Below are 16,921 nucleotides of genomic sequence, written 5' to 3'. Positions count from 1 at the left end.
ACAAAAATAATTTGATTTAGAAATTCAAAAAAATCTAACGTTTTTATACATAGTTTAAAATTGTATTCCAATAATTTAAATATGTATACATTTTTTATTTCAAGATTTTTTTCAGCCTTTTAAATTCAATATAAAATGGTGGCACTATGTTAATATTTGATTTAAAACCCCAACAATTAAAAAGATTGAATTCCGAAATATATAACTTTGTGAGTGAATTACAATGTTCAGATTTTTCTCGATGACATTCAACAAATTCAACCTTTCGATATACAATGTATTTAGTTGTTTTTTTTAAATGACATACAAAGTCAAACCTTCAATCTAAAAAATATTAATTTGAATAATTTAATAAAAAACACTCTTAATTTAATACATATTTAATTCAATTATCCAAAAAATATTCAATAATCTGATGGCACTAATAAACATAATGCTTTCACGGCCAATATATGATATTATATAGAATATATTCTATATATTTGATAGAAATATCAACAACACATTGGCAGGAAATGGGGAAACATATTGCTTTATTTTGGTGAAAATCTTCCGTTATTTGTCGTCACTTCCGGAAAAAGATCGTCTAGCTTGGCCATTCTCTTTAGTGTTTGCCCTGTCTCCCCAATGTCTGCCCATCGCCCGCTTTTTGATGAATAAACAAGCATAACACACCCCGTCGAGCAACCTGTTGTCGACACAAGCGACCAGCACCACATCTACGAGCCCATGGAGTGAATAAAACTGCACACAAGGACTTCCAGGTGAGATTTTTCCTGTGCACTGACTTCGGGGTCGGAGTTAGCACTCGCTGCTAGCTGCTTCACCGGCTCCACACAAACTGCAAATTTAAGAAATGCGTTTTGTCATTTAATGCATTTGCTCGGAACGTTTGTAGCGAAGATACAGACGAGGTTTATTCCCCGAAATATAGTCGCTCTGAGAGGTTTAAGCTCGTTTAAGGTGCGCTTGCCGGCGGGGTAAGCTAGCAAGCTAACAGCTATAAATGTGCAAAAAAAAACAAACTACAGCAGCCATTGAGCGGCCTGACGTCACGAAGCCTGATCATTATTTGCGTTTGAAAATAAAATAAATGTCGCGGGTCAAGATGGAGTTTTGTCACATCCCTACGCCCATCCATCTGATGGTAGAGATGACGAGCAGCATCAACACAACCTAGATGTGGGCGTTTGTGCGCGTGTGTTAGTTTCACTATTGTTGGGAGAAAAATGTAACACATTTTTAAACAACACAGACACAAAGTTATCCCTGTGTCCTTTTTTTTCCTTTAGGGGGTGTGTATTGGCAAGAAACTGGCGATTCGATAAGTATCACGATATATTGTGATACTGTAGTAACAAAGATGGATTTGTAGTATTTTTGCAGAATTCACAGACCTCATGACTCTTAAAGAAGTCGTTAGTGCTTTCGTTTGTTTTGAAATCAAAAAATTTGTCCAAAAAACAGCTTTAAAAGCTGCTGGAGTCGACCGTATCCTCTCGTCCTTAGTCATTCCCTGGATCTCGCGGAGGATTGGTGTTTGCGATACACTTATCTCACAATACAATATTAAGCTATATATTCAGCTCACGATACGATATATTTGATACACTTGCATCATTATCGGGACACTGAAAATTATTGACATTTTTGATTGTTTCACCCGATTATTTTTACTTCTATTTTATTTATCACTTAAATCTTAGGGCTGGAAGTTTAATTGAAAAAAAAAAATGAACAAACACTGTGAATATTTGTATGTTAATTGAAAATATATATATTTCTTGTGAGTCAAAGTCCTTTAATATCGATGTAATAATAATTATGGTGTTTTGTTTATTGAATTATATATATATATATATATATATATATATTATATAATATTATTTTCTTATTTTGAAAACCTCTTTTTTTATAGATTTGTTTAGGGCTTCCCTCATCTAAACTTTGTCAAGGAGGGCCACATTTGAACACACGAATGGTAGCAAAATGTGAATATTGAAATGCATGCGCAAGAATTATCTTAAATAGATGGACGGACGGATAGACAGATAGATAGATAGATAGATGGACGGATGGATAGGTGTAAAGATGGATAGATGGATGGATAGATAAATGGACGGACGGATGGATAGATGTATAGATAGATAGATGGACGGATGGATAGATAGATAGATAGATGGACGGATGGATAGGTGTATAGATGGATAGATGGATGGATAGATAGATGGGCGGACGGACGGATAGATGTATAGATAGATAGATGGACGGATGGATAGATGGACGGATGGATAGGTGGACGGATGGATAGATGGACGGATAGATGGACGGATGGATAGGTGAAAAGATAGATGGATAGATGGACGGATTGATAGGTGTATAGATGGATGGATGGATGGACGGATGGATAGGTGTTTGGATGGATGGATAGATTGATAGATGGACGGATGGATAGGTGTATGGATGGATAGATAGATAGATGGATGGATAGATAGATAGATGGGCGGACGGACGGATAGATGTATAGATAGATAGATGGACGGATGGATAGATGGACGGATGGATAGATGGACGGATGGATAGGTGGACGGATGGATAGATGGACGGATGGATAGGTGAATAGATAGATAGATGGACGGATGGATAGGTGTATAGATGGATGGATGGATGGACCGATGGATAGGTGTTTGGATGGATGGATGGATAGATAGATAGATGGACGGATGGATGGATAGGTGTATAGATGGATAGATGGATGGATAGATAGATGGGTGGATGGACGGATAGATGTATAGATAGATAGATGGACGGATGGATAGATGGACGGATGGATAGGTGGACGGATGGATAGATGGACGGATAGATGGATAGGTGAATAGATAGATGGATAGATGGACGGATGGATAGGTGTATGGATGGACAGATGGATGGATGGATAGATGGATAGATGGATAGATGGATAGATGGATAGATGGATAGATAGATGGATAGATGGATGGATGGATGGATGGAAAGGTGTATAGATAGATGGATGGATGGATAGATGATAGATAAACTTTATTGAATGTATACTAGGGCTCTGGATACACTAATCTCACGATACAATTTTAAGCGATATATTCAGCTCACGATACAATACATCATCATTATCGGGACACTGAATTCTTAATGAATGAATGTTAAAAAAACAACAAAAAAACAATTATTTTATTTCTTAAATATAAGACAGAAAATAATTATAATAAAAACAAAATAGGCCCCCCCAAAAATTGAATAAAACAATCGATGCAAATCTGTGGAAGATTCCTGTCGTGGTCATTTTATTGTTGTTCACGACTCAGATCAGTCGCCAAAAAAGAGCCTGTGTCGAGGTTACCCGGGTTACCCAGTGACTTTCTTTCAATGAAAAACGGCATGAAATTATTATTTTTTTATTGTAAGTGCCTTCATTTAACATGACTTTTTTGACACACGCATGTTTCCTTTTCTTCTAGATTCAGTGGAAATTTCCGACAACTCATCACGGCAAAGATCCCCACACGGCTTGTCATAAAAAAAATAAGCTTTAATTCACACAGAAAATGTCCCATCCTCAGTTTCAGTCCCCTGCTGGCATCGCACCGGCAGCCTCTGCCCCACTTCAGCCAAACTCTGGCTACAGTGTACCATGTGGCGTGGGCACTTTACCCTCAGAGAGCGCCGTTCAGCCGGGCAGGACCTCTGCCCTCCCCTCGGGCTCCGTGACGGCCTACAGTCCCACAGCAGGTTGGTTTTTCTTCTGGTTCAACTTGTTTAGCTGATTATTTCACCTGGTTCTGAGTGTGATTCTGATCTTTGTGGTTTTAGTATCTAACATGGCAAACCCTAAAGAGAAGACCCCCATGTGTTTGGTGAATGAGTTAGCCCGCTTCAACAAAATCCAACCAGAGTATAAGTTGCTAAGTGAGGAAGGACCAGCTCACTCCAAGGTAACCCTCGTGATGAACCATGTTCATGCTGACTTTATGCTGTTAAGATTAGTGGTTTGTTTGTACTACACGTGTACAGACTTTAAGATGTTTCGTCTTAATATTCTTTCTACTAATTTTTCTCTTTTACATTGATTTTCCTGCAGATATTCTCAGTGAGGCTCACGCTGGGAGATCAGTACTGGGAGGCAGAAGGGACCAGCATCAAGAAAGCTCAGCACTCAGCGGCAACTTCTGCTCTCGCCGAGACCAAACTACCCAAGCCTAACCCGAGATCACATCGCCATATAGGCAGACACCCGGGTGGGTGTCACGGGTCTCTTTCATTTTGTCTTTTTTTTCTCGCACTCGTAAATGATTGTTCTGCTTCCACAGGCGATGGCATGACACATACGATGGCTTTGAACGCTCTGTGCGTGAGACTCGGAAAAAAGCCGATATTTAAACCGGCCGACTCGTACCCGGGGATGAGACAGCCACATTTTAATTACCACATCCGGGGTCCACAGCCTTACCATCGCTCTATGCAACAGTGAGTTGGCCCTGATGAGGAAATGCTTTATTGTCACTGCAAAATGTATTCTTGCTATTAAGTGGTAAAGAAGGATGAGATGCTGTTTGGAAGACAAGATGAGATAAGAAAGTGGTGTGTTTGCAGGAATCTGGCCATAGGATGCGATACTGTAGAAACATGTTTAATCGCACTGTGATGCAATGACCTAGTGGTCAGATGTGTAATTGCAAAAAAAAAAAAGAATAAATGGCATTAATATTTGTTAATTGTATATTTATAAAAGTTATTTTGTTTTATTAATATATTAATACAACCCATAAAATAACTATGATAAAAATAAAATATGATTTGAAAGACAAAAAAACTAATAACTAAATGTATACAAAAAAATAAAAAAAGGATAGCCCCCAAAAAACACGCCTCCAAAGCCGTACAGTATAACTGCACAAGAAGGTGTGGGCGGGACCAATGGCGCTGGAGTTTGATTGACATATCTTTGCGCAATTAAAACGTTTAAAATCAGATGTCTTAAAACTCGGGCCTTGGTGCCAAATTTGCTCCCCCCCAGTGATTTTATGTGTAAAACAGTAATTTCGGCCCTTGACTTACCAGGTTTGACCCACGTTTAAAATTATGAATAATTGTAATTAAGGTGTAAGAATATATCAATCCACTTAATATCGTCAATTTTTTTTAACGATACTGTATCGATGTTAAAAATCAATCATTTATTTGTATAGTGGCTTTCAAATGTTATTTTACTTCATCATAGTTTTTTTTTGTTTATATTTTATTAAGATGTGTATAAAATATATCTTTTTAAATTTACAATTAACATCAAAATATTTAATGTGTTTGTTAATTTTTTAGTTGCAATAAAACGTCCAGCCGCTATATGGCAGTGGTCATTACGTCCTACAACACATATTTCATTTTTTCTAATCATTGTTAATTTATTGGAAACATTAACATTTTTATAAAGTAAAACTTATAGTATTTTTTATGTATACATTCATTTCAGCAGTCATTTCGTACACCGCAAGATCCAGGGGATGACTGGATCGAACGAAAGGATACGGTCGACTCCAGCAGCTTTTAAAGCGGATGTTTGGACATACTTTGGCTTCAAAACAAATGCACCAGAGTCAAGTACTCGACAATACTACACGTATATGCTTGTAACTACAGTATCACATATATTGTAATATATATCCTATCACCAGATTCCTGCCAAAAGACACCTCTAGTTCATACAAAACTTGTACAAAATATTCAAGAATACATTCTAAATGTAACTTAAATTAATGTTTTTTTGTAAAAACATGTAATTCCTTATTTTTAAATTGGACTTTAAAGGTTATTTTAATCAACTTGCGCAAAGCTTTACATGACAAAAAACTCATCTCCTGCCATACCTTTTGTGTGTTCAGGTACTATTACCACCCATTCCCTCCAATGGGACCATTCTTCTACCACATGGAGCTCTCCATCGGGGGCCAGCAGTTTATAGGGGAGGGGCGCTCACGACAGTTGGCCAAAGATGACGCAGCGGCCAAAGCCCTCAAAGTTCTCCAGAAGGAGTCAATGCTGCAGCAGTCGCCTGTGGTGAGAGACCCTCCTGGCTACTGATGGTCTTTTAGTCTTTAATTGTGTGTATTCTGAAGGCATCAATTTTTAAATCCACTTTGGCTCTATTGACCTAAACCTTGTACTGCATCTCCTGTGGGCTATGTTCTAGCTTTCTTTTGTCTCTTGAACTCTTTCTTCTATTCCTCTTTTTCTGCCCTTTTTTCCCATTCACTTGAATAAGAAAAAATCTTCAACTCATGTTTTAACTCCTTCCACTTTGACCTTCAGGTACATTAATCTACTACTTCTACTACCACTTCTTCTACTTCTACTAATAATTCTACTACTGCTTTTACAACTTATACTACTAGTTCTACTTCTCCTTTTACTCATAATTCTACTACTTTTGCTAATTATATGTATACTACTTATTCTACTACTACTTATCCTTGTATTACTAATCATACTTTTACAACTAGTTGTAGTTCTACTTTTACTCATAATTCTACTACTTTTGCTAATTATATTTATACTACTTATTCTACTACTACTTATCCTTGTATTACTAATCATACTTTTAAAACTAGTTGTACTTCTACTTTAACTTCTAATTCTACGACTTCTTCTACTCCCACTTCTTCTTTTACTCCCACTACTTTTTTTATTTTTCTCCTTTGTATTTTTCTTCTTTCTTTCTTCTTCTCAACCTTTTTCACTTTATTTCAACGTTTTCACATCAGTCTATCTCCTTAAGGACATCATTTGTTGTTACACACATTTTTACTTTGGTTATTAAAACTTTAAAACATTTCAGTTTACAGATTCAGCATTCACACTGCATTTTCTTCTGTAATTATTATTTATTTAATTCCTGCTTGTGCTATTACAAAATAACTGACTAGATGATTTTTCTGCGCAGATAAACGGCGACTCTGAAGAAGAAAACCTCAACAAATCGGAAATAAGTCAAGTGTTTGAAATCGCATTGAAACGCAATTTACCCGTCAATTTTGAGGTATTTTACTCACACAATTGTCGCTGTCTGGAAATTGTTTTAAAGTAATTTATGATGCATCTGATGTTACTTTTTGACTCTGGTTATTTCACTTTTGTCGCCAACTCTGAAACCCAAACTTCCCCGAACCCATTCTGTCCAGTTTTCTCAATAAACTTTTTTTGAATGTAACGTATTGCAGGTGTTAAAAGAAGAAGGCCCTCCACATATGAAGAACTTTCTAGTCCGTGTTGCGGTGGGAGAGTTTGTGGGAGAGGGGGAGGGAAAGAGTAAAAAGATTGCGAAGAAGCTGGCGGCCACAGCAGCTCTGGGGGAGCTGAAGAAGCTTCCTCACATACCTGGAGTAGAAAAAATGCAGCCTCGCATCAAGAAAAAAACCAAATCCATCATTAAGGTAAAGAGAGAAATTAGTTGTTTTGGGATTTGAATCCATCAATGTTGTGGAACAGTTGCAGACCAGCCCCGAGTACGGTCAGGGGATGAATCCCATCAGCCGACTGGCTCAGATCCAGCAGGCCAAGAAGGAGAAGGAGCCGGAGTACTCCATGGTGACGGAGAGAGGTTTACCTCGACGACGGGAGTTTGTCATGCAGGTCGTTGATGGTGGACCTTAGGTTGAGCGTTTGTTCTGATGACGTCTCTGTGGCACTGGCAGGTCGCCGTCTCCAATCAGTCCGCTGAAGGGATGGGACCCAGTAAAAAGGTGGCCAAGAGAAACGCAGCGGAGAAGATGTTGGAACTCTTAGGATACAAAGTTCTTCAACCTCAACCCCCGAAACCAGCTCTCAAGACGGATGAGAAGGTACTAGGTTTGACCCAAATCTCTCTTATTTGCTCTCCTTTTGTCTTTCTCTCTCATTTTCTTTATTTCTTTTTGACTCCTTTTCCCTTTTTTCTTTCCCTCTTTCTCTCTACCCTTTCCTTTTGGTTTCTAATTTTCTTGCCATCACTTGTTTCTCTTTCTATCTCTCTTTGTGACTGTCTAGCTCTTTTTTTCTTTCTTTCTTTTTGACTCCTTTTTTTCTCCCCCCCATTCTTTCTACCCTTTTCTTTTTGTTTCTCATTTTCTTTCCATCTCTTTTTCCTTGTTTCTCTTTCTCCTATCTTTCTGTCTCTCTTTGTGACTGTCTAGCTCCCTTTTATTTCTTTCTTTCTTTCTTTCTTTTATTTTGACTCCTCCTTTTTTCTCCCCCTATTTCTTCCTACCCTTTTCTTTTTGTTTCTCATTTTCTTTTTTCTCTTTCTGTCTCTCTTTGTGTTTGTCTATCTCTTTCTTTTTCTTTCGTTCTTACTCTACCTTTTATTTCTCTCTCATTTTCTTTTTACTTTTTTGACTCCTTTTTTCTCCCTCTCTTTCTTTCTACTCTTGTTTTTCTCAATTTCTTTTTCTTATTTCTCTTTCTGTCTCTCTTTGTGTCTGTCCATCTCTCTCTCTCTTTTTCTTTCACTCCCATTTTCTTTTTCTCACTCGCTTTTCTTTGTCAATCTCTTTTTGTCTCAGTTTTTTTCCTGTCTATCTCCTTTTTTGTTTTACCCCTGCATATTTCTTGATCCAGCAAAAGCATTTATTAAAACTGTTACTTATTAGAATTTGTATAAATTAAATGATCATTAAGTCTCATGCTTTTCTAAATAAATGTGTTTTTCTTTGTTCAGCCCGTTTTAAAAAAAACAGGAGATGGTCGTAAAGTCACCTTCTTCGAACCGAGATCAGAGGACATTGCCCTCGGTTAGTGTTGGGCGTCACTTTCACCGATTCTCTCCAGATTGTTTTTGATTGGTGACGATGTTTTAAAAGGTACGAAGGAAGAAGAATTCCGCCTTCCTTACATGAGCCACCAGCAGCTGCCGGCAGGAATCCTCCCGATGGTTCCTGAGGTTGCTCAGGCCGTTGGAGTTTGTCCTGGAACTCACATGAAAGACTACAACCGGTCACTACCCAACCCCGGCAAAGCCACAGTCACCGCCGTCATCGCCAACGAACTGCTTTACGCCGGCACATCCCTGACCGCAGAGTCCATCCTTAAGAATAAAAACAGCCTTTCACAGCTGCCTCAGGGGCCTCTGACGAAACCTTCGGAACAACTGAGCTACCTGGCTTCTGTGCAGGGTCTGCAGGTAAAAAGATCAACTCGATGTTTGAACGAAAGCCTTAGTTTCTCACCGACATTCTCACTCTGGTAAGGTGGAGTACAAAGACTTTCCTAAAAACAATAAAAACGAGTTTGTGTCGCTCATAAACTGCTCGTGTCAGCCTCCGATGATCAGCCATGGAATCGGAAAAGATGTAGAATCCTGTCATGATATGGTGAGTTCAAATCCATAACCTCCAAACTTTAAAACGACCATCAGGATATTCCAGGATCACCACTGACAAAAATCCTTTCTTCAAATCACAGGCTGCTCTTAATATATTAAAACTGCTCTCAGAGTTGGACCAGCAGGCAAATGAGAAGACGGGAAATGGACCAGTCTCTGGGTAAGTCACTGTTTTTATTGCAAAATATGTAACTCTATACATATACATATATATATATAGTTTAATAAAAACAAGAACAAGCACAAAGTACAAGTATAAAGAACAAGGGTCAAATGAATGAGTCCCTGAGTCTATTAGTGTTGCATCTGGGGAGAGTAGAGTGGGAATTCAAGGAACTAACACGGTCAAAATCTGGCCTGCCTGTCATTTAATGTGGCCCACCTGGTGGTTTGTTCGAAATCAAAAGTAGATTAATGTTCATGTTAATGGGGTATAAATACATGTTTATGATTTAATCAAGATTATGGGTGTTAACAGTAATACAGGGACTTCTAATGGGTGTAAAATTGATGTAGAAGGAAAGGAATGTTTGATGGAGATGTTCTTTATCAAGAGATCTTGAGTCGGCTTTGTTTTCCCACGGTTGCTACAGGGGTCTTACTGAGCTCTTGGCCTCCATGAACTGCTCTGTGTCTGGACTGAGATTATTTTCAATCAGGCACATTTTTTAATTAACAGATCTGCAGCTCAAATATTAGGCATTTTAGGCAAGTACTCCATCAATCTGACAAAAAAATTACACTAACACCAAGTCCATGAAAGCATGTAAAAGAATATAATATTTCAAATCACATTGCCATTGAATTTTTCATTTAAAATATTTCCATTTTGTATTTTGTAAAAATCTCCTGGCGATGTCGGGTACTTCAGCTAGTTTAGATATATTGTGTCTCCAAGAATAAAAATTCAATATCACACTTCTGGTTTGGTAAAAGCATAACATAATTTACCAAAACATTTTGAACCTTTGCAAGATTGATTTGACATTCACTGGCTTAGAAAGATGGATAAATAATTTTTACCCCCTGTGAATTTGTTTTTATTATTATTTGTTTCTTTTGTTGGACTCGAATACTGAACTCCACCTTGTTTAGCTCCTGATTTCTGACCCTCTGGTCTCATTGCAGAAGCATCAAGCAGGAGATTGAAGATGATCTGCACCTCAAACCGGCCAACTCAAGCACAATATCACATGTGGTGGACGGCACCGCGTAGAAGATCAGGTCAGGTCACCTGCTTAGAAGCACTACAGCAAACATGGACACTCATCATGGTTTGATACAGGCACTGTAGCCTCATCCTTACAAACATGTTGACAGTTAACCGCTCTTGGAAAACTTTTTTGTTCCCCTTGACGTGGTTTAATTGTACACATTATCGTTTGTGTTGCTTTGTAGAACGGTTGGCTGCATCCTAGTCATGATTTATGTCATAAAGAAAATGGACAACCTTTAGTTTTCGCATCAGTAATCAGCTTTTCTTTCTTAAATGTAAGTTAGACCAGAGATGATCTTCGCTAGGGTGCAGCTGATTGGCCGATTTTCCTCCAGTGCTTTATATAAACAAACACAAGTGATGAAAATTAACAAACAATGTAGGGGCTGGGATGAGTTTGTGTGTAAATGTAGAGTGTGTGCTTCCTCTTCGGCACCATCGTCCCGGTGCTCTCCTGTTCCTGTGTCGGAATCCTGTCTGCATCCCAGTCGTGATTAAACCTTCGTGCTGCTCTGCACAAGACAAACATGCGTCTTCCTGTTTTCTCGACAAACTGCTTCAAGAGAGATGAGAACTCTCTGCTCGGGTAGAGCCTTCGTCTCGCATGTAGAAGCTCCTTTATTTCCTAGAAACGTGTTGGCTAGAGACAGAACTGATATTTTCACATATATGCACGGCGTGTGAAAGTTGACAACAAGGTAAAGCCGTGATGAAGGAATCCAAGGGAATTTGGTTAATCAACGCAGTTTTTAACACGTTTATAAAGTTGTTGTTTTTTCATGTCACTTGATTTTCTTTTTTTCTGTGAAGCATTTCCCTTGAAACAGTTAACGGAGGGAAACTCACAGTAGGTGCAAGAACATACTATTGTCTTTAAGCCAGAGTACTTTTTATATGATTTACAATTTTTTGTCTTTTATGTTATCACATTTAATGCAATAGTTTACCCAGAATTCACTAATTTTCTACTTGCCCTAGTGTCAACTAAGGGTTGAAATGAGTAATCTATTCCTTTTTAGAGTTGTAGACAAAAATGTTTGTTCGACTGGAGCTCAGTTGTCTTCATCTTCGTCCAAAAAGATACTTAAAAACATTCAAATACCTCCATACTGCTCTAACTGAAATTGTTAAAAAAAAAAAAAAGTGCTGTGTCTCAAATTGTGCACCTCTCTAGGTGCACTGCTTTAAAGTACACTGTAAGACAGACTTACTTCCGCAGTGCTCAAATATCACTAAGGTTGTACTTTACTCAAATCAAACACTTTTGGTACATACTTAATGGAAATGACTCGACAGCTTCTTCTTCTACTACTTTTTAACGGTGATTAAAAACAACTGTCATAGATAGAACACTATAGTCGACACTTCGCCAATTAAAACAAGTTATTAAGTTGTGTATCATTGTGTTTTTATTGTTTTTTTGTGGTAGAATGAGTGTTTTCTCAAGACATTTACGCCGGTATCTGCACCGAAGACGCGTCGTAAGTGACGTTACTTCCTATTAGTGACATTTACGTCACTAAGATGGCAGCCGTTAAGAACTGCATTTTCGCACACTGCTCATCAGGATGCACTTGAGCACTCAAAATATTAAGTATAAGTGCAGGAGTGCACGATTTGGGACACACCGCATGTCTATATTATAAGCTTGTTTGTAGCAGAAAGCTAAAAAGCTAACATGCTACGCAGCCAGGAAACACTCGGGTTAATCTCACCTGAGATCCAAGTGTAGACAGAAGACACTTTTTTAGGACCAATTCCTCATGTCAATGCTTCAATACAAGAGAGACGTTACAGACGAGCAGTATGGAGGTATTTGGATGTTTTTAACTATTATTTTAGACGAAGACGAAGACAACGGAGCTCCAGTCACTACATTATAATGAACAAACATTTTTGTCTATTACTCCAAAAAGGAACAGATTACTCTGGAAATAATCCCAACCCTTAGTCGTCATGAGGGTGAGTAGAAACTAAATTCTGTGTGAGCTATGACTTTAATATACTTTTAAATTTTTAAGCACTTGGTTTCACGTGTGTCTCTGTGAATTCTCTGGACGAACAGATTCAAACACAAGTGGGTTTTAAGAGGCGTTTACTTCTTGTAAACAACGATCATGTCTTTTAGACAAATCTTGTCTGGCAATCAGCCATGTTTTTGAAGAGACGCTAGATTTAATCTGAACATCATGTTATCGGGCTGATGGCCACCTGCCAGAGTCGTCATCGAGTCCCGTCGATGTTCAGGCTTCAAATCTAAAGTCTCTCGCTCAAAAGGCTCCGCGTGGATGTTTGTTTTCTTCTTCTTCTTCTTTTGTTCGAGACTGTCTTCGTGCTCTCAGGCCGCCAGTGTGACGCCGTTGGACGTCTGCCTCCTCTTGGTTTCAATAAAGGGGTACATGCACTTGTCGGACCCCATGAACCGATACGTGACCACGTTAGATTCCCACGGCAACAACCTGCCGAGTTCACGCTGGTTAATGGAGGCGTCGTGAAGGTTGAAGACATGTTTTAGAAACTCACGCTCTGGACAGGAAAGGCAAGTAGGTGATTCGTGGGATGCACACCAGAGGTTGATCTATGAGGATGGCGTTCATGGCCTGCTCCACACAGTACTGCGGCTTCAGAGGAGCGAGCACCAGTTCCACTTCCTCCCTGACAGGAAGTGGGATTTGTCAACAGCAGATTTATGACGATGAAATAAAATAATTGAACAAACCGTATTCTGCAGCCTTCAAACATGCCGGTGTCCACGATGTAGGGACACACCAGAGTCGTCTTCACACCGTCGACTTCCTCAGCCAGCAATTCATGAGCAAGGGACTCGTGGAAACCGACGGCGGCGAATTTACTCGCACAGTAATCCTGTTTATATCATCACGTTGTTACACGTTCAAACATCATGTTCTCTTTGTGATGAAGCTTTATGAAGCATCGCCCTTATTTTCAGAGCCCAGCAGATGGCGCCATTCGCAGTGTAATCTCCGGCTATTTTAATGAGACCGCACATGCCTTTTAGGGACGACAGCTCCCCCTACTGGACTCTGACTATAAAGGCACCTCATCATGAAGCTTCACTGGCACATAACACGGTTTCATAAATTAATATTCAAAGATGGATGAAAGATGCCTTTAACTGAAAGAAACATGAGGAAATGGAAACTTTTAAGATATAGAGAAGACTCGGGCGAAACATGTGACCCTTTGACTGCAGTTATGTGGCCCTCATACTGAGTAAAACTATACAACTCATCATATAGGCATTTTTTCCAGACCCCTGTTTTTAATTGTATTATTCATCACGAGTTAAACTCTAAATGCAACAAGTTAGACTTACCTTTTTTTTCCATCAATTATTTAAAAAATGTAGCGTGCTCACAATGTTTTGAATATTATCTACCCTTCTTTTAAGTGATACCACAGTATGTTTCTCGAGTGCACTGATTCACCTCCACGCACGCCGTGCTGAAGAGTCCCAAGACGCTGGCGATGGTCACAATGTGTCCGTGGTTCTGGGCCTTCATGCGGGGCAGGAACGCCTTCACCGTCTGATGCACAGAAGCAGAACCGCGAGTAAAACACTGATCCGGGAGCGAAGATTATCGGCTTGCCTTGCACTGCAGGAGGATTGAGTATAATGTCGGCCAAACTTGTGCAACTGCAACAAACGTCTGCTCTGTGCTGCAGCTGATGACGAAAATGCAACAAAAAACTCCAGGAATTGAGACTTAAATCTGAAGTTTCAATCCTAATGACGAGGCTAGAAGTGTGTTTTAGCAAGAATCTGGCGATACGATTCTTTTCACGATTCAGAGGCAAAAATACGATATATCGTGATACTGTAGTAACAAGGATATATTTGTAGTATTGTCGAGTACTTGACTCTGGTGTTGCAGAATTTACAGACCACATGACTCTTGTTGAAGTTGGAACTTCTTTCATTGGTTTTGAAACCAAAATATGTCCAAACATCAGCTTTAAAGTCTGCTGGAGTCGAACGTATCCTCTCGTCCTCAGTCATCGCCAGGATCTCATTGTTCCTTAGCTCTGGAGGACGTAATGAGTGCTGCCATCTAGCGGCCAGCATTTAAATTGCAACACAAAAATTAACAAATGCAAGTTTGCATGTTAATTATAAAAAGAAAATCTAATTGTTTTATTTTATACACACTTTATCTTAATGCTATTCATAAAATAACTATGGTAAGAAATAAAATATGATTTGAAAGAAAAAAAACATATATATATATATATATATATATATATTTATATGTATATACTGTATATATATATACCATCGGAATGACTTAAAAAATAAAAGCTATACTGTATCCTCTGGTCCTTAGTCATTGCTGGATATAATAAACAAGTTGAAAAGTAGACGTATTCATTTATAATATTTCTCACACATTCAAGGATATCTTGTGTGCTGGTCTTCCATCCTCCGAATAAAACCTTTTCAACCCCATATTTCCCACCATTCTTTAGTCAAAGTTGTCACCAGTGACGACGTGCAGACTCACCCAGAAGAGGGCGTGACAGTTGACCTTCAAGGTGTTCTCTGCCAGGTCATCTGGACAGTCCAGGAGCCTCTCTCCAGCCACCACGCCAGCATTATTGATCAGCATGGTCACGTCCCGGCCCAAATCATTCCTGACCAGCTCCGCGTTCCGGTACACTTCCTGCCTGTTGGTCACGTCCACCGTGTAGGTGAACGCCCGGCCCCCCAGCTCCCGCACCCGCTTGGCCGTCTGCTCGTTGGTGGCGCTGTTGATGTCCCACAACACCACGTCCGCTCCGTGTTTGCAGAACTCCTGAGCGAAGATGCGTCCCAGGCCGCCGCCGGAGCCGGTGATCAGCACCAGCTCGCCGTCGATGTCTTTGGTCCGAGGACGGAGGACGATGCGCACAGTGTTGCGCAGGATGAAGTAAATGACATCCAGAAGCATCACCTGGAGGTCCATGAAGAAAATCATCTTGGTGCCACCAGACCCTGCGTTCCCCTCCGACTGTGCCACCACCTCGCAGCTCACGGTGTATTTAAATAGTCTCCCAGATTAGAGGAAATACTTTGAGCTCTTTAAACGTCTACTTTTGCTGCAGGATTCAAATTTCTTTAATCTAATGACCGCCTTGATTCAAGTCACACGGCTCTGAACACCAGAGTGACCCGAGACCTGAACACGTCGCCTTCGTGAACCCACCTGATAGATATTATTGAAACAAAAGTCTTGTTCGGCAAAACTTCTCTAAGATGGAATCAAGGGGTGCAAGTAAATATCGATGCCCTTAAATATCACGATACTTTTTTTTGGCTTTCCAATGGCATTTTTTTTTTTATCATACTTCTTTTATTGTTTAAATGTCAATAAAGTGTGTATAAAAGACATGCTTGGAAAGATATATATACTGCATTTGTTCATTTTTGTGTTGCAATTAAACTTTACATGGTTAATGGCAGCAGTCATTACGTCCTCCATAATTTAAGGAATAATGAGATCCCAGAGATGACTGAGGATGAGGGGATACAGTGGACTCCAAGCTGATGTTTGGACATATTTCGGTTGCTAAAAAAATGAATGCAGTAACGACTTCGTCAAGAGCCATGTGGTCTGTAAATTCTGCAACACCAGAGTCAAGTACTTGACAATACTACAAATATATCGTTGTTCCTACAGTTTCATTACACATTGTATCATTGCCTCTGTACCACGATACGTAATGTATGGTCAGATTCTTGACAATACACACTCCTAATGCTAACCAAGAGCTACCTCTAAACAAGAGATCCCGATCACTTTTTTTAAAGTCCGCAGACCGGTTCAATGACGGTCATTTTTATGAACTGGTCTTTAAATTAAAAACAGCGAAATAAAAAATAAAAAATGATATGCATAAAAATACATGCCACTTTAACGCTGAATCAGCAAACAATTGGTTCATCTTCCAAAAATGGTTCCATTTAGAGTAAAATCTTCTCGGAATTACAGGAATTCATTTATTTTTTATAAATTTGACCGAAAGTAGTGTCTAGGACTTGCCAAAAGTCACCGGTTAATGTTACTTCTGTATTTTTTACAGTAATAATGAATAAAATAAAGTTGTTTTTTTAATATTCTATGTTTGGAGACCACTCCTCTAAACAAATGATTTCTGTCCGAACATATGGAAATAATTATTTAATGGAACACATATAAATGATTGCTCTAATTAAGATTCATATCCTAAAGTATTAAATCTTGTAATTGCGTCCATAATTTTTATCCATTTCTTCAGTTACTAGGCCGAGAGGTTTAAACGAGAATTAAGTAGATTAAGTT

At 39.1% G+C, this 16,921-nt stretch overlaps 2 protein-coding genes across 3 annotated transcripts; one reads left to right on the top strand and one right to left on the bottom strand.

Annotated features, from left to right (window-relative positions):
• The first annotated feature begins 594 nt into the window (after window positions 1-594).
• Window positions 595-11,123, top strand: stau1 (staufen double-stranded RNA binding protein 1). Of its 2 annotated transcripts, XM_087800288.1 has the most exons (15): window positions 595-764; window positions 3,495-3,765; window positions 3,847-3,968; window positions 4,115-4,271; window positions 4,344-4,500; window positions 5,913-6,087; window positions 6,971-7,066; window positions 7,248-7,460; window positions 7,516-7,659; window positions 7,722-7,868; window positions 8,723-8,795; window positions 8,865-9,184; window positions 9,252-9,374; window positions 9,466-9,545; window positions 10,514-11,123. In XM_087800288.1, exons 2-15 carry the CDS (start codon window positions 3,582-3,584, stop codon window positions 10,599-10,601), a joined length of 2,079 nt encoding a protein of 692 aa, XP_087656414.1. In that variant the 5' UTR covers window positions 595-764; window positions 3,495-3,581; the 3' UTR covers window positions 10,602-11,123. The 2 variants fall into 2 exon arrangements, with proteins under 2 accessions (XP_087656414.1, XP_087656413.1); XM_087800287.1 differs by having other exon boundaries at window positions 4,115-4,500.
• A 535-nt stretch (window positions 11,124-11,658) lies between these two features.
• Window positions 11,659-15,577, bottom strand: rdh20 (retinol dehydrogenase 20). The gene is made up of 5 exons (XM_087800289.1): window positions 15,125-15,577; window positions 14,051-14,149; window positions 13,321-13,466; window positions 13,125-13,256; window positions 11,659-13,060 (listed from the first exon to the last, which is right to left on the bottom strand). The coding sequence occupies exons 1-5, from the start codon at window positions 15,575-15,577 to the stop codon at window positions 12,940-12,942; spliced, it is 951 nt and encodes a 316-aa protein (XP_087656415.1). The 3' UTR covers window positions 11,659-12,939.
• Window positions 15,578-16,921: the final 1,344 nt, after the last annotated feature.

Source organism: Callionymus lyra, chromosome 10, assembly GCF_982586985.1.
Source record: "Callionymus lyra chromosome 10, fCalLyr1.hap1.1, whole genome shotgun sequence".
Taxonomy (NCBI): Eukaryota; Metazoa; Chordata; class Actinopteri; order Syngnathiformes; family Callionymidae; genus Callionymus; species Callionymus lyra.
This window is presented reverse-complemented; position numbering and strand designations above follow the sequence as displayed.

What these genes read in the sequence shown, in the direction of transcription:
- stau1 (XM_087800287.1), top strand. Translation starts at nt 3,582, where the DNA reads ATGTCCCATCCTCAGTTTCAGTCCCCTGCTGGCATCGCACCGGCAGCC. An exon ending in TACCATCGCTCTATGCAACA is followed by an intron (nt 4,501 to 5,912) that starts GTGAGTTGGCCC and finishes TTGTGTGTTCAG; the next exon opens with GTACTATTACCACCCATTCC. An exon ending in GACGGGAGTTTGTCATGCAG is followed by an intron (nt 7,660 to 7,721) that starts GTCGTTGATGGT and finishes TGGCACTGGCAG; the next exon opens with GTCGCCGTCTCCAATCAGTC.
- rdh20 (XM_087800289.1), bottom strand. Translation starts at nt 15,577, where the DNA reads ATGATTTTCTTCATGGACCTCCAGGTGATGCTTCTGGATGTCATTTAC. An exon ending in ACTGTCACGCCCTCTTCTGG is followed by an intron (nt 14,150 to 15,124) that starts GTGAGTCTGCAC and finishes TCTGTGCATCAG; the next exon opens with ACGGTGAAGGCGTTCCTGCC. An exon ending in TCAGCACGGCGTGCGTGGAG is followed by an intron (nt 13,467 to 14,050) that starts GTGAATCAGTGC and finishes TGATATAAACAG; the next exon opens with GATTACTGTGCGAGTAAATT.